The 22,998-nt window shown below is 45.5% G+C and overlaps 1 protein-coding gene across 5 annotated transcripts in view; it reads right to left on the bottom strand.

The window, feature by feature from the left end:
- The window catches only part of LOC139573154 (sodium bicarbonate cotransporter 3-like), a 78,397-nt gene that overhangs the window by 31,492 nt on the left and 23,907 nt on the right, over window positions 1-22,998 (bottom strand). For 4 of the 5 annotated variants that reach the window (XR_011674549.1, XM_071396310.1, XM_071396308.1 and 1 more), the window contains exons 2-6: window positions 17,608-17,689; window positions 6,366-6,509; window positions 6,037-6,175; window positions 5,775-5,935; window positions 5,428-5,616 (exon numbers count right to left, since the gene is read on the bottom strand). Coding sequence is in view for 4 of the 5 variants with exons in the window: in XM_071396310.1 (XP_071252411.1) it covers window positions 5,428-5,616; window positions 5,775-5,935; window positions 6,037-6,175; window positions 6,366-6,509; window positions 17,608-17,689 (715 nt within the window). In the remaining variant the exon portion in view is untranslated. Of the gene's footprint in view, window positions 1-5,427; window positions 5,617-5,774; window positions 5,936-6,036; window positions 6,176-6,365; window positions 6,510-17,607; window positions 17,690-21,490; window positions 21,738-22,998 lie in introns of those variants that run through there. The other variant, XM_071396309.1, reaches the window with a different exon arrangement.

Below are 22,998 nucleotides of genomic sequence, written 5' to 3'. Positions count from 1 at the left end.
GTGGTCCCATGGTGTTTATACTTGCGTACTATTGTTTGTACAGATGAACGTGGTACCTTCAGGCATTTGGAAATCGCTCCCAAGGATGAACCAGACTTGTGGAGGTCTACAAATTTTTTTCTGAGGTCTTGGCTGATTTCTTTTGATTTTCCCATGATGTCAAGCAAAGAGGCACTGAGTTTGAAGGTAGGCCTTGAAATACATCCACAGGTACACCTCCAATTGACTCAAAGTATGTCAATTAGCCTATCAGAAGCTTCTAAAGCCATGACATAATTTTCTGGAATTTTCCAAGCTGTTTAAAGGCACAGTCAACTTTGTGTATGTAAACTTCTGACCCACTGGAATTGTGGTACAGTGAATTATTAGTGAAATAATCTGTGTAAACAATTGTTGGAAAAATTACTTGCGTCATGCACAAAGTAGATGTCCTAACCGACTTGCCAAAACTATAGTTTGTTAATAAGAAATGTGTGGAGTGGTTGAAAAACAAGTTAATGACTTTTAATGACAAGTTTTAATGACACATCTCTGCCCCACGTGGGATTAGAACTCACAACCATTGAACTATGAGCCATTGTCATCTATTTCTTGTAACGATGGATGTAGCTACAAATAAATGCATATCATAGCCTACATGTTTTTTTTTCTTCGTAAAAGATGCATGAAACGGTAAGCAAAAACGTTGAATTTGGTCATATGCGGAAATTGGCATTCCTGCCTTTAGAATTTTGTGTAACGTCAGTAGTCTAGTCAAGGAAGCGTCATGCAAAATATATATTTGGCACACTCCACTTACCAAGACCATTGCCAAATAAGGCGTGCGGTCACCTGTTTTTATAGTAAGCCTCGAGGTGGTACCACCAAGCACATCCAGAAGGGAGTGTATTTCATACCGAACCGCTCCCTTGAGATGACGTAGAGGAACCTTCTCAAGGTGTGATGCAACCGCCGGGGGGGGGGGGGGGGGGGAGATTAATAGTAAATCAAAATATAGCTCTTTCGCAACCAACTGTGGAAATGAAGACCAGAATTGAGTCTAAAACATCTGGTTTTATTTTGATGAAATGTACTCTTTAATCTTATGGCTGCGACGATATGACAACAGCCAGTTAAAGTGCAGGGCACCAAATTCAAAACAGAAATCCCATAATTAAAATTCCTCAAACATACAAGTATTTCACACCATTTTAAAGATACACTTCTTGTTAATCCTACCACAGTGTCCGATTTCAAATAGGCTTTACAGCGAAAGCACCACAAACGAGTCACAGAAAAACACAGCCATTTTTCCAGCCAAAGAGGAGTCACAAAAATCAGAAATAGAGATATAATTAATCACTAACCTTTGATGATCTTCATCAGATGACACTCATAGGACTTCATGTTACACAATACATGTATGTTTTCTTCGATAAAGTTAATATTTATATCCAAAAATCTCAGTTTACATTGGCGTGTTACATTCAGTAATGTTTTGCTTCCAAAACATCAATTTACAGAAATACTCATCATAAATGTTGATGAAAATAAAAGTGTTATGCATAGAACTTTAGATAAACTTCTCCTTAATGCAACCGCTGTGTCAGATTTCAAAAAAGCTTTACGGAAAAAGCAAACCATGCAATAATCTGAGTACGGCACTCAGAGCCCAAACAAGCCATAAAGATATCCGCAATATTGTGAAGTCAGAAATAACATTATAAATATTCACTTACCTTTGATGATCTTCATCTGAACGCACTCCCAGGAATCCCAGTTCCACAATAGATGTTTGTTTTGTTCGATAATGTCCATCATTTATGTCCAAATAGCTCCTTTTGTTAGCGTGTTTGGTAAACAAATCCAAAAACTCACGAAGCGCGTTCACTAAGAGCAGACGAAAAGTCAAACATTTCCGTTACAGTCCGTAGAAACATGTCAAACGAAGTATAGAATCAAACTTTAGGATGTTAACATAAATCTTCAATAATGTTCCAACCGGAGAATTCCTTTGTCTTCAGAAATGCAATGGAACGCAAGCTAACTCTCACGTGAACGCGCATGGTCAGCTCATGGCAGACCTGACTCAATCCCCTCTCATTCGGCCCCCCTTCACAGTAGAAGCATCAAACAAGGTTCTAAAGACTGTTGACATCTAGTGGAAGCCTTAGGAAGTGCAACATGACCAATATCCCACTGTATCTTCAATAGGGAATGTGTTGAAAAACGACCAACCTCAGATTTCCCACTTCCTGGTTGGATTTTTTCTCAGGTTTTTGCCTGCCATACGAGTTCCGTTATACTCACAGACATCATTCAAACAGTTTTAGAAACTTCAGAGTGTTTTCTATCCAAATATACTAATAATATGCATATATTAGCAATTGGGACTGAGTAGCAGGCAGTTTACTCTGGGCACCTTATTCATCCAAGCTACTCAATACTGCCCCCAGCCATAATAAGTTAAGTGCTTCACAAGTCATCACGCACACAGACAGACACATACAATGTTAAGGACCGAGAGGGGTCAGATTATGTAAGGTGAAGAAGGCATGGAGGAAGGGTTTCAAGCTTTTTGCGTGATATTTAACCTGCTGGAGGTGGGGGCAGGGTCTGCACCCTCAGACTCCTCCTTGTGATCCTTGACTAGACAGGACCGGAGCTTCAGTTCCTCCACATCTGGAGCATGGACCACCACACTGGGGATACTCCAGCTCCTACCCTCACCAGCTGCCACCCCAATCTCTGGGTCTAGGTCTGGGTCAGTCAGAGGGGTGGAGGACAGGCAGGGAGGGGTGGAGGATCTGTATCTGGCTAGGGGAGGGGTGTTCTGGGGGGTGCTAAGGGGGGAGGAGGGGGTGCTGGCACTGAGCAGGAAGCGGCTGAGGAACTGAGACCCCCTGGACTCCCTTGAGGAGGGAGGGGCGGAGGTGGATAGACTTCCTATAGAGGGGGCAAGGGTAGTTGGGAAAGGAGAGAAGACAGGATGGAAAAAGGAAAGAGGGAGAGGAAAAATAAATCAAGGGTAGAAATCCTAAATGTGTGTTGGGAACGATGCTCTTCATGCTACAAAGCCCAGGCCTTGGAAGTGTCTTGTTAGTGGAAGTCAAAGACAAAGAGCAGGGGCATATTCAGTACATCCCAAAATGTCACATGGAACATTTGCACAACATACATGGAGCCACAGTAAACCAGGAGAGATTAAGTCAAGATCAATTAACATCTGTCATAATGCCAACTGCCCACAAACAGCAGCGAACACACACCAAAACACTGTTTAGCAACCTTTTGCAACAATGTTACAAAAACGCAATAAATAAATAAGGTTATATCACACTTTAATAAGGATATACTATAGGTCACTCAAACGGACCAATCACAAGCAAGGGGGAAGCTGACCAATAATCTTCAACTGTGATTTAATTGCTACATGATGGCATGTGCACAGACTTACTTTGGTTTGAAGTTATTAAATATTAGCCTATTACAACAGTTCAACACAAAAACCTATTCACAAAACCATCTTTCCAGGAGAAAACACAATCTAGCACACAAAACAAACTCAGACTTATCACTGCAGTGTTCAAGAACAGTCATGATGGGAAAATCACATGCCAGTAAAAGGCCCATGCACCAATCAGATCTTGCCCATCGTCTTGTCACTCAGTTACCTCAGCCAAATGACACCTCTTTAAAAGACCCAACCCACTTCATAAAAGAACATGTGCATAGTACATACAGTGGGGCAAAAAAGTATTGTCAGCCACCAATTGTGCAAGTTCTCCCACTTAAAAAGATGAGGCCTGTAATTTTCATCATAGGTACACTTCAACTATGACAGACAAAATGAGAAAAAAAATCCAGAAGATCACATTGTAGGATTTTTTATGAATTCATTTGCAAATTATAGTGGAAAATAAGTATTTGGTCACGTACAAACAAGCAAGATTTCTGGCTCTCACAGACCTGTAACTTCTTCTTTAAGAGGCTCCTCTGTCCTCCACTCGTTACCTGTATTAATGGCACCTGTTTGAACTTGTTATCAGTATAAAAGACACCTGTCCACAACCTCAAACAGTCACACTCCAAACTCCACTATGGCCAAGACCAAAGAGCTGTCAAAGGACACCAGAAACAAAATTGTAGACCTGCACCGGGCTGGGAAGACTGAATCTGCAATAGGTAAGCAGCTTGGTTTGAAGAAATCAACTGTGGGAGCAATTATTAGGAAATGGAAGACATACAAGACCACCAATAATCTCCCTCGATCTGGGGCTCCACGCAAGATCTCACCCCGTGGGGTCAAAATGATCACAAGAATGGTGAGCAAAAATCCCAGAACCACACGGGGGGACCTAGTGAATGACCTGCAGAGAGCTGGGACCAAAGTAACAAAGCCTACCATCAGTAACACACTACGCCGCCAGGGACTCAAATCCTGCAGTGCCAGACGTGTCCCCCTGCTTAAGCCAGTACATGTCCAGGCCCGTCTGAAGTTTGCTAGAGAGCATTTGGATGATCCAGAAGAAGATTGGGAGAATGTCATATGGTCAGATGAAACCAAAATATAACTTTTTGGTAAAAACTCACCTCGTCGTGTTTGGAGGACAAAGAATGCTGAGTTGCATCCAAAGAACACCATACCTACTGTGAAGCATGGGGGTGGAAACATCATGCTTTGGGGCTGTTTTTCTGCAAAGGGACCAGGACGACTGATCCGTGTAAAGGAAAGAATGAATGGGGCCATGTATCGTGAGATTTTGAGTGAAAACCTCCTTCCATCAGCAAGGGCATTGAAGATGAAACGTGGCTGGGTCTTTCAGCATGACAATGATCCCAAACACACCACCCGGGCAACGAAGGAGTGGCTTCGTAAGAAGCATTTCAAGGTCCTGGAGTGGCCTAGCCAGTCTCCAGATCTCAACCCCATAGAAAATCTTTGGAGGGAGTTGAAAGTCCGTGTTGCCCAGCAACAGCCCCAAAACATCACTGCTCTAGAGGAGATCTGCATGGAGGAATGGGCCAAAATACCAGCAACAGTGTGTGAAAACATTGTGAAGACTTACAGAAAACGTTTGACCTCTGTCATTGCCAACAAAGGGTATATAACAAAGTATTGAGATAAACTTTTGTTATTGACCAAATACTTATTTTCCACCATAATTTGCAAATAAATTCATAAAAAATCCTACAATGTGATTTTCTGGATTTTTTCCCCTCATTTTGTCTGTCATAGTTGAAGTGTACTTATGATGAAAATTACAGGCCTTGCACAATTGGTGGCTGACTAAATACTTTTTTTGCCCCACTGTACATTCAATCTGTCAAAACACGGCTAAACTGCAGTAAAAAAGGGTGTAAATAAACCCTTATTTTATAGAAGAGCTGAAATGAGGGGATAAAGAGCAGAAGAGGGAAAAGCAGAGGTGCAGCGAGGGCCCTCACCGTTTCTCTCAAGCAGGTGTGGGTCAGATTGTTTCTTGCCGATGTCAGCGAAGGAGCGCACCAGAGGGATGCGGTTGCTGAGCTTCTTCTCGTTCTGGTGGTGGTGTCTCTTCAACATGGCCTCCCTCACCTTCTGCCTCAACCCCTCCTCCAGCTGAGCTGACGCCACCATGCTGTCTATCACCATGTCTATGGGGGGTACAGGGTAGACTGCATGCTTTATTCAACAGTTACATGCTTTATTCAACACATTCAACCTTCACACACACACACACACACAGTATAATGTCTGCAGAAACATACATACACACAGTAAAATGTCTGCAGAAACATACATACACACTCACCTGCGATCTCCTCAATAGTGTTAGCTCTCATGTCCAACATGACAGTGCCATTGAGGATGCAGCTGCGGAGCTCGAAGAGGCTGTGTAGAGACAGCGTGGCTACATAGGGCTTACTCCAACGCTCCCCTCCATCCTCCACGTCTTCCTCGAACTTTAACCACCTACACACACCACACACACACACATCAGATTAAAGGAGCTGTTGATGTGGTTGGATGAGGAAACATCCACTAGGAGTAGTGAGGAAGGGTGTGCGTCGTGCCTGGCTGTCTCCCTCCACTCGTAGACGTGTCCGTCCCGGAAGAACAGCTCGTCCAGCTCAGTGAACAGGTCGTGGGGCATGTGCTCTTCATCATCATCCTCTGTCCCCAGGATGAAATGGACCCGCTGGGACGGGGTGTCTGAAACACAGGGGGTACAGGTGGAAGATGGGTAATGTAGTATAACCAAGAGGAATATTAGTGGAATAAGGACAGTAAAAGGCTTGGTATAGGAAACACGGCTGGAGAATGGAGATATGGCAATAGAGCTGATCTGAGGACAGTGAATGAAGCAGACGTTGAGGTTGGAGAGTGAACTGGTCTTAGCTACCATAGGAAGGAGACTCTCGTCCATCTTCACGGTCCGAGCGGTCTCTCCTCTTGCGGTGGTGTCTGTGGCCGCGGTGGCGGTGGTGCCTTCGTTTGGTCTCTCTGCCCAGAGGAACATGGACACCCACATAGACCGCTCTGTGACCTGGGAACAGGGTAGAGAGAGGCATGGTCAATCACGGTCTACCATGTATAATAGTCTTATCTGCAGTTGGGCTGGGTATATACACTGATTTCAGCATTCTACAATCTTTAGATCCCCTTTCTTTACAGGCCCAAAATGACAAGAGACAAATCCAGTTGTTTTCATACACTGCAGCCACCCTTGAGTTACCATCACAAACTGTGCTGCCCCCCACACACACACACGCCTTCCTGTCTGTTGTTTACGTACGTCACACACAATGGTAAACCTTCCCTCTTACCCTCCTCTCAATTTCTGGCGTGTCAAGTGGCCATACCTGAAGTGTTAAATGAATGGACGAGTTACGTGCCATTCTGCCAGCAGCTAAGAATGGATAGAAAGGACGTCACTGCCTAAGACCCGCTGCTCTCTACTCGTTGTCAGGACATGGGGAAAGGAGAGAAGGCTAAAAAAGGAGAACGACGTGTAGCCTGCCCTTTGTGCTTATAAACACACTTTATCTTTTGAGAGCTGGGACCGTTAAACCGTTCTGGATGGCATACTGGACAGAGCAGATAAATGGACCAGGAGGGAGGTGAGGACTACAGCATGGTGGGTCTTCATCACACCCCTGTCACATGTAATATGTCATAGCCCACTAAGCTATGGAAGAAAAAAAAAATATATATATATATAAAAAAGAAAAATCACACTTGTGAGTGGGGGCCTGTGTCTTCAAATGCTTTCCCTATTATGAGCCATGGGGAGTTTTTAGCAGTAATAAATCTCTGAAGACTTAAATTGTGACCTCCCTAAATTAAGTGTCCCATGCTGTGGGTGCCACGCAAGGTGAGCTGTGAGCCTAGCATAGGAAGCATAGCATAGAGAGAAACACTACCTAATCCCCCCAGTTCCTCTCTGGTGTCTGGAGAGAAACACTACCCAATCCCCCCAGTTCCTCTCTGGTGTCTGGAGAGAAACACTACCCAATCCCCCCAGTTCCTCTCTGGTGTCTGGAGAGAAACACTACCCAATCCCCCCAGTTCCTCTCTGGTGTCTGGAGAGAAACACTACCCAATCCCCCCAGTTCCTCTCTGGTGTCTGGAGAGAAACACTACCCAATCCCCCCAGTTCCTCTCTGGTGTCTGGAGAGAAACACTACCCAATCCCCCCAGTTCCTCTCTGGTGTCTGGAGAGAAACACTACCCAATCCCCCCAGTTCCTCTCTGGTGTCTGGAGAGAAACACTACCTAATCCCCCCAGTTCCTCTCTGGTGTCTGGAGAGAAACACTACCTAATCCCCCCAGTTCCTCTCTGGTGTCTGGAGAGAAACACTACCTAATCCCCCCAGTTCCTCTCTGGTGTCTGGAGAGAAACACTACCTAATCCCCCCAGTTCCTCTCTGGTGTCTGGAGAGAAACACTACCCAATCCCCCCAGTTCCTCTCTGGTGTCTGGAGAGAAACACTACCTAATCCCCCCAGTTCCTCTCTGGTGTCTGGAGAGAAACACTACCCAATCCCCCCAGTTCCTCTCTGGTGTCTGGAGAGAAACACTACCCAATCCCCCCAGTTCCTCTCTGGTGTCTGGAGAGAAACACTACCCAATCCCCCCAGTTCCTCTCTGGTGTCTGGAGAGAAACACTACCTAATCCCCCCAGTTCCTCTCTGGTGTCTGGAGAGAAACACTACCCAATCCCCCCAGTTCCTCTCTGGTGTCTGGAGAGAAACACTACCTAATCCCCCCAGTTCCTCTCTGGTGTCTGGAGAGAAACACTACCTAATCCCCCCAGTTCCTCTCTGGTGTCTGGAGAGAAACACTACCTAATCCCCCCAGTTCCTCTCTGGTGTCTGGAGAGAAACACTACCTAATCCCCCCACTTCCTCTCTGGTGTCTGGAGAGAAACACTACCTAATCCCCCCAGTTCCTCTCTGGTGTCTGGAGAGAAACACCCTACCCCTAGATCCTCCCCCAGTTCCTCTCTGGTGTCTGGAGAGAAACACTACCTAATCCCCCCAGTTCCTCTCTGGTGTCTGGAGAGAAACACACCCTCCAGCCCCTAATCCCCCCAGTTCCTCTCTGGTGTCTGGAGAGAAACACTCACCTAATCCCCCCAGTTCCTCTCTGGTGTCTGGAGAGAAACACTACCTAATCCCCCCAGTTCCTCTGGTGTCTGGAGAGAAACACTACCTAATCCCCCCAGTTCCTCTCTGGTGTCTGGAGAGACAACATCTACCCTAATCCCCCCAGTTCCTCTCTGGTGTCTGGAGAGAAACAACTACCTAATCCCCCCAGTTCCTCTCTGGTGTCTGGAGAGAAACACTACCTAATCCCCCCAGTTCCTCTCTGGTGTCTGGAGAGAAACACTACCTAATCCCCCCAGTTCCTCTCTGGTGTCTGGAGAGAAACACTACCTAATCCCCCCAGTTCCTCTCTGGTGTCTGGAGAGAAACTCTCCCTAATCCCCCCAGTTCCTCTCTGGTGTCTGGAGAGAAACACTACCTAATCCCCCCAGTTCCTCTCTGGTGTCTGGAGAGAAACACTACCTAATCCCCCCAGTTCCTCTCTGGTGTCTGGAGAGAAACACTACCTAATCCCCCCAGTTCCTCTCTGGTGTCTGGATCAGCTGAAAAAGGTCTGTGACACTCAGCTGATACCCCTGCAGGGTTTCCTGTCTAAAAGTACTTAGTTCCTTCCATTTACATGGATGACAGAGACACACAACAACCCTAATAATATAACTAAAATCATTATTGTTCCAGGCTTCCAGCTAACATCTTTATTGTATCTCTGTGCGTTCCTAGGAATAAATGACATTCAGGTCAGAGGTTGTCCTCTGTGGTTTCCATTAGCACCTCTGGGTTGTCAGCTGTAATGTTCTGCGCAGTAGGAGGAGTCCCTGGGCCACACACGCACACAGCCAGTAGATAAACAATTGTCTCCATAACACTGCCGCTGGCTGGGGTCAGGTCTCCTGCAGGCTGCCAAGGTCTCCACTGAGACACAGTGCACATCAATTACTATGTAGGCCTACCTCGTACCCGTGCATATCTACTCACAACTGGGGCCCCTTGAATATAGACAAGTTATCGTTACTCATTGTGGATTTATTATTACGTATTTTACTTTTCTATTATTATTTTCTCTCTGTGTGGTTAGGAAGGTCATGTAATTAAACATTTCACTTTTAGTCTAAACCTGGTCTACGTAGCACGTGACCAATACAGTTTGACGTCAACACCTGTTACCTCCCACTATAGACAACCAGTAGTTAGGGACCAAACCTCACTATTTCCAGTCTTTCAGAAACAATCGTCTGACCTGTGAGACAAGGCTCTTAGGCAGGCTCATGATCAATGTTCCCTTCCTCAAATTATTTCCGGCACTGAGCAAATTTCAGTTATGCTGAGCACAAACGTGACTGTTTTGCGTTTACTGTGAACCCTGAGGCTGTACCCGCTTTAAGTTAGTTTTAACCGTGGCCAAGTAGGCTACCGTGGCCATTCGATCATAATGTAGTCCTACCAGAGTGGCTGTGAGACCTGGCGGTAGGATTCTACAGTGAGAAGGCATCAAGGCAGAACATTATTTCTTGCCCAGAGTGACACTTTTTATTTGCAAGTGAAGATAATAACAGCCGATGAAATGTACAAGTATTTATAAAACAATAAACTGGATCAAATAGAGCTCTTCAAACAAAACCCAGCAGCATGCTGACCTGTCCCCTGTCCTGTCCCACAATGAGAGGACAGGTTTCTTATGTGTAACCTTTATTTAACTAGGCAAATCAGTTAAGAACAAATTCTTATTTACAATGACGGCCTACCCCGGCCAAACCCTGGACGATGCTGGGCCAATTGTGCACCACCCTATGGGACTCCCAATCACGGCCAGTTGTGATACAGCTTGTATCACAATAGCAATACCCATGATGCAACTAAAACGGGAAACCCTTACACATATCTGGTCAATTGACATTCAAAGCACATTAAATACAGTACCATACATACACCAGCACACCTCAGTAGCTATGCTAAACCCATGCTTTAGAGCAGTGTTTGCCAACCCCGGTCCTCCAGTACCCCCAACAGTACACTCTTATTGTAACCCCGGACAAGCACACCTGAATCAACTAAATCATCACGCCCTCAATGAGCTGAATGAGGCGTTTGTCCAGGGTTACAACGTTTACTGTTGGTGGTCCTGGAGGACCAGGGCTGGGAAACACAGCTTCAAAGCATAAATACTATCTGGGATATAAAAACGTACGTCCCTGGGTTTAAGCTCCTACCGCGCCACCCGTACCATTCATTAACTATGAACAGAACCCTCTTCAAAACGAGGACATACAAGGTAATCATACACATTTCTGACCATCTACCTTCACGTTTTAATTAGTAAACAATATCACATTGTATCTAGAACTTGGTATCACCAAATGTATGACCAGAAAGAGCCTATATTAAACATCGGGAGACACAACAAAAACCAATTCCCGGTGCGCCAAACTCAAACCGCTTGTTACTTCTCGTTCATGGATGATCGACCAACAAAAAGAACATCGCTGCCCCACATTATCATCAATAAATAAATGTCCTTCTCATAAACCATGTCTGGTGCTTTATCAAAGGTTTTAGATTTGTGACAGAGTACATAGGACCATCGTCACAGTGCCCTAGCATTATGGGGAAAATGCATCCCATAACATTTTTACATAGACGCTTTTTTTAGCTTTTGAAATAGATGTTCCATGATACAGCCTACAGTAGCAGCCACCGTGTGGTGTTTTACGATACAGCCACCGTGTGATGTTTTATGATACAGCCTACAGTAGCATCCACGTGTGGTGTCTATGATACAGCCTACAGTAGCAGCCACTGTGTGGTGTTCTACGATACAGCCTACAGTAGCAGCCACTGTGTGGTGTCTACGATACAGTAGCAGCCACTGTGTGGTGTCTATGATACAGCCTACAGTAGCAGCCACTGTGTGGTGTCTACGATACAGTAGCAGCCACTGTGTGGTGTTCTACGATACAGCCTACAGTAGCAGCCACTGTGTGGTGTCTACGATACAGCCTACAGTAGCAGCCACTGTGTGGTGTCTACGATACAGTAGCAGCCACTGTGTGGTGTCTACGATACAGCAGCAGCCAATGTGTGGTGTCTACGATACAGCAGCAGCCAATGTGGTGTCTACGATACAGCAGCAGCCACTGTGTGGTGTCTACGATACAGCAGCAGCCACTGTGTGGTGTCTACGATACAGTAGCAGCCACTGTGTGGTGTTCTACGATACAGCCTACAGTAGCAGCCACTGTGTGGTGTTCTACGATACAGCCTACAGTAGCAGCCACTGTGTGGTGTTCTACGATACAGCCTACAGTAGCAGCCACTGTGTGGTGTTCTACGATACAGCCTACAGTAGCAGCCACTGTGTGGTGTTCTACGATACAGCCTACAGTAGCAGCCACCATGTGGTGTTCTACGATACAGCAGCAGCCACTGTGTGGTGTTCTACGATACAGTAGCATCCACTGTGTGGTGTTCTATGATACAGCCTACAGTAGCAGCCACTGTGTGGTGTTCTACGATACAGCCTACAGTAGCAGCCACTGTGTGGTGTTCTACGATACAGTAGCAGCCACTGTGTGGTGTTCTACGATACAGTAGCAGCCACTGTGTGGTGTTCTACGATACAGCAGCAGCCACTGTGTGGTGTTCTACGATACAGCAGCAGCCACTGTGTGGTGTTCTACGATACAGCCTACAGTAGCAGCCACTGTGTGGTGTCTACGATACAGCCTACAGTAGCAGCCACTGTGTGGTGTTCTACGATACAGTAGCAGCCACTGTGTGGTGTTCTACGATACAGTAGCAGCCACTGTGTGGTGTTCTACGATACAGCAGCAGCCACTGTGTGGTGTTCTACGATACAGCAGCAGCCACTGTGTGGTGTTCTACGATACAGTAGCAGCCACTGTGTGGTGTCTACGATACAGCCTACAGTAGCAGCCACTGTGTGGTGTTCTACGTTACAGCCTACAGTAGCAGCCACTGTGTGGTGTTCTACGATACAGCCTACAGTAGCAGCCACTGTGTGGTGTTCTACGATACAGCCTACAGTAGCAGCCACTGTGTGGTGTTCTACGATACAGCCTACAGTAGCAGCCACTGTGTGGTGTTCTACGATACAGCCTACAGTAGCAGCCACTGTGTGGTGTTCTACGATACAGCCTACAGTAGCAGCCACTGTGTGGTGTTCTACGATACAGCCTACAGTAGCAGCCACTGTGTGGTGTTCTACGATACAGCCTACAGTAGCAGCCACTGTGTGGTGTTCTACGATACAGCCTACAGTAGCAGCCACTGTGTGGTGTTCTACGATACAGCCTACAGTAGCAGCCACTGTGTGGTGTTCTACGATACAGCCTACAGTAGCAGCCACTGTGTGGTGTTCTACGATACAGCCTACAGTAGCAGCCACTGTGTGGTGTCTACGATACAGCCTACAGTAGCAGCCACTGTGTGGTGTTCTACGATACAGCTTACAGTAGCAGCCACTGTGTGGTGTTCTACGATACAGCAGCAGCCACTGTGTGGTGTTCTACGATACAGTAGCAGCCACTGTGTGGTGTCTACGATACAGCCTACATTAGCAGCCACTGTGTGGTGTTCTACGTTACAGCCTACAGTAGCAGCCACTGTGTGGTGTCTACGATACAGTAGCAGCCACTGTGTGGTGTTCTACGATACAGTAGCAGCCACTGTGTGGTGTTCTACGATACAGTAGCAGCCACTGTGTGGTGTTCTACGATACAGTAGCAGCCACTGTGTGGTGTTCTACGATACAGCCTACAGTAGCAGCCACTGTGTGGTGTTCTACGATACAGTAGCAGCCACTGTGTGGTGTTCTACGATACAGCAGCAGCCACTGTGTGGTGTTCTACGATACAGCAGCAGCCACTGTGTGGTGTTCTACGATACAGCAGCAGCCACTGTGTGGTGTTCTACGATACAGCCTACAGTAGCAGCCACTGTGTGGTGTTCTACGATACAGCCTACAGTAGCAGCCACTGTGTGGTGTTCTACGATACAGCCTACAGTAGCAGCCACTGTGTGGTGTTCTACGATACAGCCTACAGTAGCAGCCACTGTGTGGTGTTCTACGATACAGCCTACAGTAGCAGCCACTGTGTGGTGTTCTACGATACAGCCTACAGTAGCAGCCACTGTGTGGTGTCTACGATACAGCCTACAGTAGCAGCCACTGTGTGGTGTTCTACGATACAGCCTACAGTAGCAGCCACTGTGTGGTGTTCTACGATACAGCCTACAGTAGCAGCCACCGTGTGGTGTTCTACGATACAGCCTACAGTAGCAGCCACTGTGTGGTGTTCTACGATACAGCCTACAGTAGCAGCCACTGTGTGGTGTTCTACGATACAGCCTACAGTAGCAGCCACCGTGTGGTGTCTACGATACAGCCTACAGTAGCAGCCACTGTGTGGTGTTCTACGATACAGCCTACAGTAGCAGCCAGTGTGTGGTGTCTACGATACAGTAGCAGCCACTGTGTGGTGTCTATGATACAGCCTACAGTAGCAGCCACTGTGTGGTGTCTACGATACAGTAGCAGCCACTGTGTGGTGTTCTACGATACAGCCTACAGTAGCAGCCACTGTGTGGTGTCTACGATACAGTAGCAGCCACTGTGTGGTGTTCTACGATACAGCCTACAGTAGCAGCCACTGTGTGGTGTCTACGATACAGTAGCAGCCACTGTGTGGTGTTCTACGATACAGCCTACAGTAGCAGCCACTGTGTGGTGTTCTACGATACAGTAGCAGCCAATGTGGTGTCTACGATACAGCAGCAGCCACTGTGTGGTGTCTACGATACAGCAGCAGCCACTGTGTGGTGTCTACGATACAGCAGCAGCCACTGTGTGGTGTTCTACGATACAGCCTACAGTAGCAGCCACTGTGTGGTGTTCTACGATACAGCCTACAGTAGCAGCCACTGTGTGGTGTTCTACGATACAGCCTACAGTAGCAGCCACTGTGTGGTGTTCTACGATACAGCCTACAGTAGCAGCCACTGTGTGGTGTTCTACGATACAGCCTACAGTAGCAGCCACCATGTGGTGTTCTACGATACAGCCTACAGTAGCATCCACGTGTGGTGTCTATGATACAGCCTACAGTAGCAGCCACTGTGTGGTGTTCTACGATACAGCCTACAGTAGCAGCCACTGTGTGGTGTTCTACGATACAGCCTACAGTAGCAGCCACTGTGTGGTGTTCTACGATACAGCCTACAGTAGCAGCCACTGTGTGGTGTTCTACGATACAGCCTACAGTAGCAGCCACTGTGTGGTGTTCTACGATACAGCCTACAGTAGCAGCCACCGTGTGGTGTTCTACGATACAGCCTACAGTAGCAGCCACCGTGTGGTGTTCTACGATACAGCCTACAGTAGCAGCCACTGTGTGGTGTTCTACGATACAGCCTACAGTAGCAGCCACTGTGTGGTGTCTACGATACAGCCTACAGTAGCAGCCACTGTGTGGTGTTCTACGATACAGCCTACAGTAGCAGCCAGTGTGTGGTGTTCTACGATACAGTAGCAGCCACTGTGTGGTGTCTACGATACAGCCTACAGTAGCAGCCACTGTGTGGTGTTCTACGATACAGTAGCAGCCACTGTGTGGTGTTCTACGATACAGCCTACAGTAGCAGCCACTGTGTGGTGTTCTACGATACAGTAGCAGCCACTGTGTGGTGTCTACGATACAGCCTACAGTAGCAACCACTGTGTGGTGTTCTACGATACAGCCTACAGTAGCAGCCACTGTGTGGTGTTCTACGATACAGCCTACAGTAGCAGCCACTGTGTGGTGTTCTACGATACAGCCTACAGTAGCAGCCACTGTGTGGTGTTCTACGATACAGCCTACAGTAGCAGCCACTGTGTGGTGTTCTACGATACAGCCTACAGTAGCAGCCACTGTGTGGTGTTCTACGATACAGCCTACAGTAGCAGCCACTGTGTGGTGTTCTACGATACAGCCTACAGTAGCAGCCACTGTGTGGTGTTCTACGATACAGCCTACAGTAGCAGCCACTGTGTGGTGTTCTACGATACAGCCTACAGTAGCAGCCACTGTGTGGTGTTCTACGATACAGCCTACAGTAGCAGCCACTGTGTGGTGTTCTGCGATACAGCCTACAGTAGCAGCCACTGTGTGGTGTTCTACGATACAGCCTACAGTAGCAGCCACTGTGTGGTGTTCTACGATACAGCCTACAGTAGCAGCCACTGTGTGGTGTCTACGATACAGCCTACAGTAGCAGCCACTGTGTGGTGTTCTGCGATACAGCCTACAGTAGCAGCCACTGTGTGGTGTCTACGATACAGCCTACAGTAGCAGCCACTGTGTGGTGTCTACGATACAGCCTACTGTAGCAGCCACTGTGTGGTGTCTACGATACAGCCTACAGTAGCAGCCACTGTGCAACGCTGTGTGCAATCCTTCAGACAAGGAGGTGACTGAAAATGTTTTATTGTGCTTTTTGATGAGGAAACCCCTTTACAAATCAAAAATCATTATTTGCATACCATTATCAGACAAAAGTGTATGCTACCATCTGCCTATTGACTACGTAGCTTATTCAAGCCCTTCTCAAAATACATCACTGCCCCTTTAAGATATTAAAAAGCTCTTTACCTGACTGGCTTTTCAAAGATGGCTAGAAATGTATATGTTTTGTGCTCTTGTAGGAAGCAATCACTTATCACTACCCATTGCTGACCAGAAATTGCTATAACTGGGCTAATAATGCACTAATTAGCAAAGGACATGAACAAATTAACAAGAGTCTCAAAACAAACGCATCTGCTCACGACCACTCGTGCAGGTCAATGCAATAGAATCCTCCTCTGATGCGATCTGCCTAAAACAATCTCAGACGGTCTTGCATAGTTAGGTTCATTTCATTATGTTGCATTTAAAAATGTCGATTTGGTCACAATTCCTACAGTAGAGGGAAACGTTGGTGTAAACTAACAGGGAAACTAGCAGAGTGAAGTTCAACCTCGTGAGTCTCTGTGCGGGCTGGTATTTCTTCTGCAAGGCAGTCCTGGGGAGTGGAGCACCCACACACAGCTTAGGGGGAACATTGATTATGATGTATAACAAAACACAAGTAAATATTACTTTCGAGAAGTATGGAGGTTAGGAGAGAGGAGGGACAGAGTAGCGGAAGGGGAACATGGAGGTTGGGTCTGCCTGTACCTACCGTGTGATTATGTGAATGAGTGAAAGAGTTCTAGTGTTCTAGAGAGAATGAGTGAGTGAGTGTGAGAAAGAATGAAGGGGGAGTGAAAGAGAAGGCTCTATTAAATTAGTGGAGGCCAGAGCTGCAGGCTAATCCTCAGTAATGCTGTTAGAGCTGGAACCAGGGTGGGGTGGGGGGGGAGCAGCTAACATTACACTCTCACACTCTTCTCTACCTCATTAACCAGGGTTACACTGTTCTCTACCTCATTAACCAGGGTTACATTGTTCTCTACCTCATTAACCAGGGTTCCAAGTTACACGGTTCTCTACCTCATTAACCTGGGTTCCAAGTTACACTGTTCTCTATCTCATTAACCAGGGGTTACAAGTTATTAGTGTTCAAGCTCATCTCACAAAGCCTGGTCTCCCCAAACACAGTTTCTTGGGAGGGGATGCAGCTACAGCTTGTGTGTGTGTGTAAGATAAATTGTTAAGAATTCCATCATGGATCCTATAAAGTCTGGAAATTGTGCCAGGGCTTTTCCCCTGCAGTCAGAGCTCAGTGGAATGTGGGTGGAAGTCATGCATACCTCAATTACCAGACAAACGTGACTCTGGATTTTTCACGATATTACAGTGCATGAGTAAAAACACGTGTGTGTGAGTGAGAACATGCATTTGTAGAATCCCCTCTGTCCTATGGCCATACAACAATGTCATTACACATGGTCCTCCTTGATACTGCTCCGTGTGTACTCAGTGTATACTGTCAACATGAATAGGATCCGGGCCCATGTGATACTTTGTGTGTATATATACACACTAAAATCAGACTTACTCTCTAGCTCCTCTTTCTCAAAGTTGGTGTGAATGGTGGAGCTCGTCTTCCCCAGGTCCACCACCGCCTCATCATCGTTCCCCTGGAGACGACAAGGAGAAATACAAATTCATTGGGCAGATTGAAACAAAACACAAAAAGAGAAAGGAATGTACTTATGGTGGAGATGCAGAGAAAGGACATTTATTCATTCAATAGCCTAAATCTTCATAGTTCCCAAAGAGCAAGTTGTTTTAAAGCTGCAATATGTAACTTTTTGAGAGACCTGACAAAATTCACATAGTAATGTGAGTTATAGATCTGTTATTCTCACTAAAAGCTAGTCTAAGAAGCGGTAGATATGGTCTATGTGCTCTATGCTTCCCGTTCTTCAGTTTCGTTTTTTGCTTTCGGTTTTGCACACCAGCTGCAAACAATAGTTTTGGTTATGGAAAATATATATTTCACAGCAGTTTTTAATGGTACAATGATTCTCTACACTATACTTGCTTTTTTTGTCACAAACTGAAATTGGGCAAACTATTAGAATTTTAGCAACCAGGAGTGATTTCTTCATAGTGCATCTTTAAGCATTGAAATAATTGTACAACAACCTAGACACTAGTGGGTAGGAAGGAAATAATGAGGCACTTTAAAAAAAATAAAAAGTGGGCCTACGTAGTCACTCCTATTGACGACGCAGCACAGCACCAGAGATACACAATGGAAGCGGGTAATACAGGTCACATTGGGTGACAGTTGGAGCCGTGTGAAGTTAACTTCCTGTTCTTGGTCTTACACTTCCTATTAGGTTACACCTTTTAACACAGCAGTCAAATTCAATAGGACTACTTAATCCAGCTATCTCAATAAGACCACACAGGCAATAGTATAATAGTAGAGCTTCATCTGCTTCAAGACTGGACCCAACAAAGAAATCATAGGTATATTCTGATAGCCTCTTAACTTCTTTGGGAGCGGAGGGCAGTATTGAGTAGCTTGGATAAAAAGGTGCCCAGAGTAAACTGCCTGCTACTCAGGCCTAAAAGCTAGAATATGCATATAATTAGTAGATTTGGATAGAAAACTCTGCAGTTTCTAAAACTGTTTGAATAATGTCTGTGCGTATAACAGAACTCATATGGCAGTCAAAAACCTGAGAAAATCCAACCAGGAAGTGGAAAATCTGAGGTTTGTAGTTTTTCAAGTCATTGCCTATCGAATATACAGTGTCTATGGGGTCATATTGCACTTCCTAAGGCTTCCACTAGATGTCAACAGTCTTTAGAACCTTGTTTGAGGCTTCTAATGTGAAGGAGGGGGGAATGAGAGCTGTTTGAGTCAGGGGTCTGGCAGAGTGCCATAAGCTCAGTCTCGCACGCTCCCGTGAGAGTTAGCTGCGTTCCATTGCATTTCTACAGACAAAGGAATTCTCCGGTTGAAACATTATTGAAGATTTATGATAAAAACATCCTAAAGATTGATTCTATACTTCGTTTGACATGTTTCTACAAACTGTAATATGACTTTCTGAACTTTCGCCTGGACTTGCCCGCGCCTCCTGAGTTTGGATTTGTGTACTAAACGCGCAAACAAAAAGGAGGTATTATGGACATAAATGGACTTTATCGAACAAAACAAACATTTATTGTGGAACTGGGATTCCTGGGAGTGCATTCTGATGAAGATCAAAGGTAAGTGAATATTTATAATGCTATTTCTGACTTCTGTTGACTCCACAACATGGCGGGTATCTGTATGGCTTGTTGTGTCTGAGCGCATTACTCAGATTATTGCATGGTGTGCTTTTTCCGCAAAGTTTTTTTGAAATCTGACACAGCGGTTGCATTAAGGAGAAGTTTATCTATAATTCCATGCATAACACTTGTATCTTTTAGCAATGTTTATTATGAGTTTCTGTAAATTGATGTGGCTCTCTGCAAAATCACTGGATGTTTTGGAACTACTGAACATAACGCGCCAATGTAAACTGAGATTTTGGGATATAAATATGAACTTTATTGAACAAAACATACATGTATTGTGTAACATGAAGTTCTATGAGTGTCATCTGATGAAGATCATCAAAGGTTAGTGAAGCATTTTCTCTCTATTTCTGCTTTTTGTGACTCCTCTCTTTGGCTGGAAAAATGGCTGTGTTTTTCTGTGACTAGGTGCTGATCTAACATAATCGTTTGGTGTGCTTTTGTCATTAAAGCCTTTTTGAAATCGGACACTGTGGCTGGATTTACAACAAGTTTATCTTTAAAATGGTGTAAAATACTTGTATGTTTGAGGAATTTTAATTATGGGATTTCTGTTGTTTTGAATTTGGCGCCCTGCAATTTCACTGGCTGTTGGCGAGGTGGGACGCTACCGTCCCGAATATCCCAGAGAGGTTAAACTGTCATGGGAAAGACCCTGCATTTTCCATACAACTACACCACGTACAAGAACAACTCCAAACTGTCATGGTTCAGTTGATATGGGAGATGCCATTACCACAGCTTTTCAGGGGAAATGGAAAAAGAGGACGAGACTTCAGCTTTTGGACGTTAACAAGGTGACACTCCATCTTAACTCCTCCATATTTACTGGATTGGTTGAACAGTGCAGAAGAGAACGTCCTGACAAGACCAGTATGTAGGGGGATCTAGTTTCAGGTGTTTCTCTTAAGCCTACCAGGTTAGATTAATTATAAGAGACAGTGTATCCTACTGTATCGGCCTAAACAGGAGAAAGGCCTTTGAACGCTATAGCCAAGGGGAATGACTCAGAGGGATGTCCCTGCTGAATAAAGCCTAGGTGGCTGGACAGCACCTGCGGGGGTAAGCGCTGAGGTAAATATTTGTGTTGGGCACAAGCCAGCACGCCCCGAGTCCAAAGACAGACTGTCTTAGCCACACGACACAGACGCATAGTGTTTAGATTTTAGTTACTTATACTTTACAAGTTGTGTTATCCATCTCTCCAGCTTGCATTCCCTCTTGGTCTCTACATCACTCTGCATTCTCCTCCTAACAAGGGACAATTGTTCTGTAACAGCTATGAACCCAAGAGAAGTCCAACCTGTTGGGTTAATTAAGTTTAGTCTACTACTTATTGAACTCATTGAAGTAGACTCTAGGTCTATTTATTAGAGACCAACTCAACAGACAGATATTAAACTAAGTGGCAGTTGGCAACGTTTTACTAACTTTCTAGGCAGATCAGCCTCCTGTCACATATGATTGATGCCACTGACTGACCTGTCATTTTCATGGCTATTCTAGGCGTGGTGCACTATTTCAGGGCACTACATCAGAGTTCAGAGTTTAAAAATGGCTGCCAACCTTTTTTCTAGAACCAAGGTGTGCCTTGTAAATATAATTAGACACACAGGGTTAAATAGCTAGGCTACCTCCTGATGATGAAATAAGGCATGTGGTCCAGTGCTACTGCTCTGGAAAGCACTAACAATCCAGTCAGTAGGAGCCTACCTAGAATACTACTACCACCACTACCTAGACTACCACTCTGAACTTCTGCCCCACGGCACTTTTACATTCATGGTTTTTAAAGCTTGAATGTGCTGCATTAGAACATAAAGCAATAAGTTAATTTAGTGGAAAGTTATTGACTTAGCTAGTACGGTTGCTGGGCCTGCTAGCTAAACCATATGGAAGGAACTTCTAGAGAACTACCCATTTAGCAAGTGCTGCTTCTACTGAAATAGCTAAAAGACGATGGTTCCAGAGTAATTCAGTGGGCTTAACTTTTGGAGATAGTTTACTTGTTATTTGGGTTCCTACCTCTTCCATCACTGGTACAGTAATAGGCTCTCAAAAAACTCAACAGTATTAAAAACCACACCGCTATGAAAAAAGCACATGCCTATTCCCAATACAGACCAGAACACACATACCACACATGGAGCTTTGGCTGCTGTGGTGGTCTTCAAATTGACAATATCTCCCCAGAAGTTCATGGCTGGCAGACTCCGCAGAGTGGCGGAACCCCCTCCAACTAAAGAGCAGCCAAGTCCTGCTGCAATCACTGGATGGTGACTGGGTGGTTGGAGTGGGGAATCGAGGTGGCAGTAAACGCAAATAGTCCTACAGGTCTGAGCAGGCAGTCTGGATGGGTGCCCAAATTGTCCTACGGGTCTGAGCAGACAGTCTGGGTGGGTGCCCAAATAGCCCTTGAATGTGTGTAAGTACGCGTGTTCACAATTTGCATCTGCTTTCAGGAGTGTGGTCCAAATATATTTTTCTTTATTTTTAGCTGTGGGTGTGTCCTGAGAGCTGCTTTAAAAGGGTGGGGGGCACCCACACAAATTAAACAGCATGTGGGGAACAGTGGGCAGCCGGTCTGGAGGTCAGATGTGGCACGTGGACCGATTTGACATTTGGGGTGCTAATAAATCAATCCGTAATTATTTTATAGTTAAAAAGCTAGGCTACGTGGGATTTGGAACATTAGGTTATACTAAATGTAGGTTGCTGCACCCAAAATGTAAGACATTCGTCAGGAAGATATAGATTGTTGCATTTGAAGCATTTGTACATGGGATATTGTTAACTGTTTTGTACCGATCAAATCCAATGTGGAGGGATATTTAGGGTGTTTTATGCTAGTTTGCTAGACCACTAGCCAGAATCAAAATGTGTGCACTTATGTACAGCGCATTCGGAAAGTATTCAGACACCTTGACTTATCCCACATTTTGTTACGTTAGAGCCTTATTCTAAAATGGATTAAATTCAGTTTTTTTCTCAGTAATTTACACACAATACCCCATTATGACAAAGCGAAAACAGGTTTTTAGAAAAAAAGGAAATGTCTTATTTTACATAAGTATTAGGCCCTTTGCTATGAGACTCGAAATTGAGCTCAGGTCCATCCTGTTTCCATTAATCATCCTTGAGATGTTTCTACAACTTCAGTGGATTGGACATGATTTGGAAAGGCACACGTCTGTCTATATAAAATGTTCCACAGTTGGCAGTGCATGTCAAAGCAAAAACCAAGCCACGAGGTCGCCGGAATTGTCCGTAGAGCTCAGAGACAGGATTGTGTCAAGGCACAGATCTGGGGAAGGGTACCAAAATATTTCTGCAGCATTGAAGGTCCCCAAGAACACAGTGGCCTCCATTCTTAAATTGAAGAAGTTTGGAACCACCAAGACTCTTCCTAGAGCTGGCCGCCCATCCAAACTGAGCAATCAGGGGAGAAGGGCCTTGGTCAGGGAGGTGACCAAGAACCCGATGGTCACTCTGGCAGAGCTCCAGAGTTCCTCAGTCGAGATGGGATTCCAGAAGGACAACCATCTCTGCAGCACTCCACCAATCAGGACTTTATGGTAGAGTGGCCAGACGGAAGCCACTCCTCAGTAAAAGGCACGACGACCCGCTTTGAGTTTGCCAAAAGGCA

Source organism: Salvelinus alpinus, chromosome 4 (assembly GCF_045679555.1).
Source record: "Salvelinus alpinus chromosome 4, SLU_Salpinus.1, whole genome shotgun sequence".
In the NCBI taxonomy this organism is placed as follows: domain Eukaryota; kingdom Metazoa; phylum Chordata; class Actinopteri; order Salmoniformes; family Salmonidae; genus Salvelinus; species Salvelinus alpinus.
Note: the sequence above shows the minus strand (reverse complement) of the source record. Positions and strands in the feature narration are given on the sequence as shown.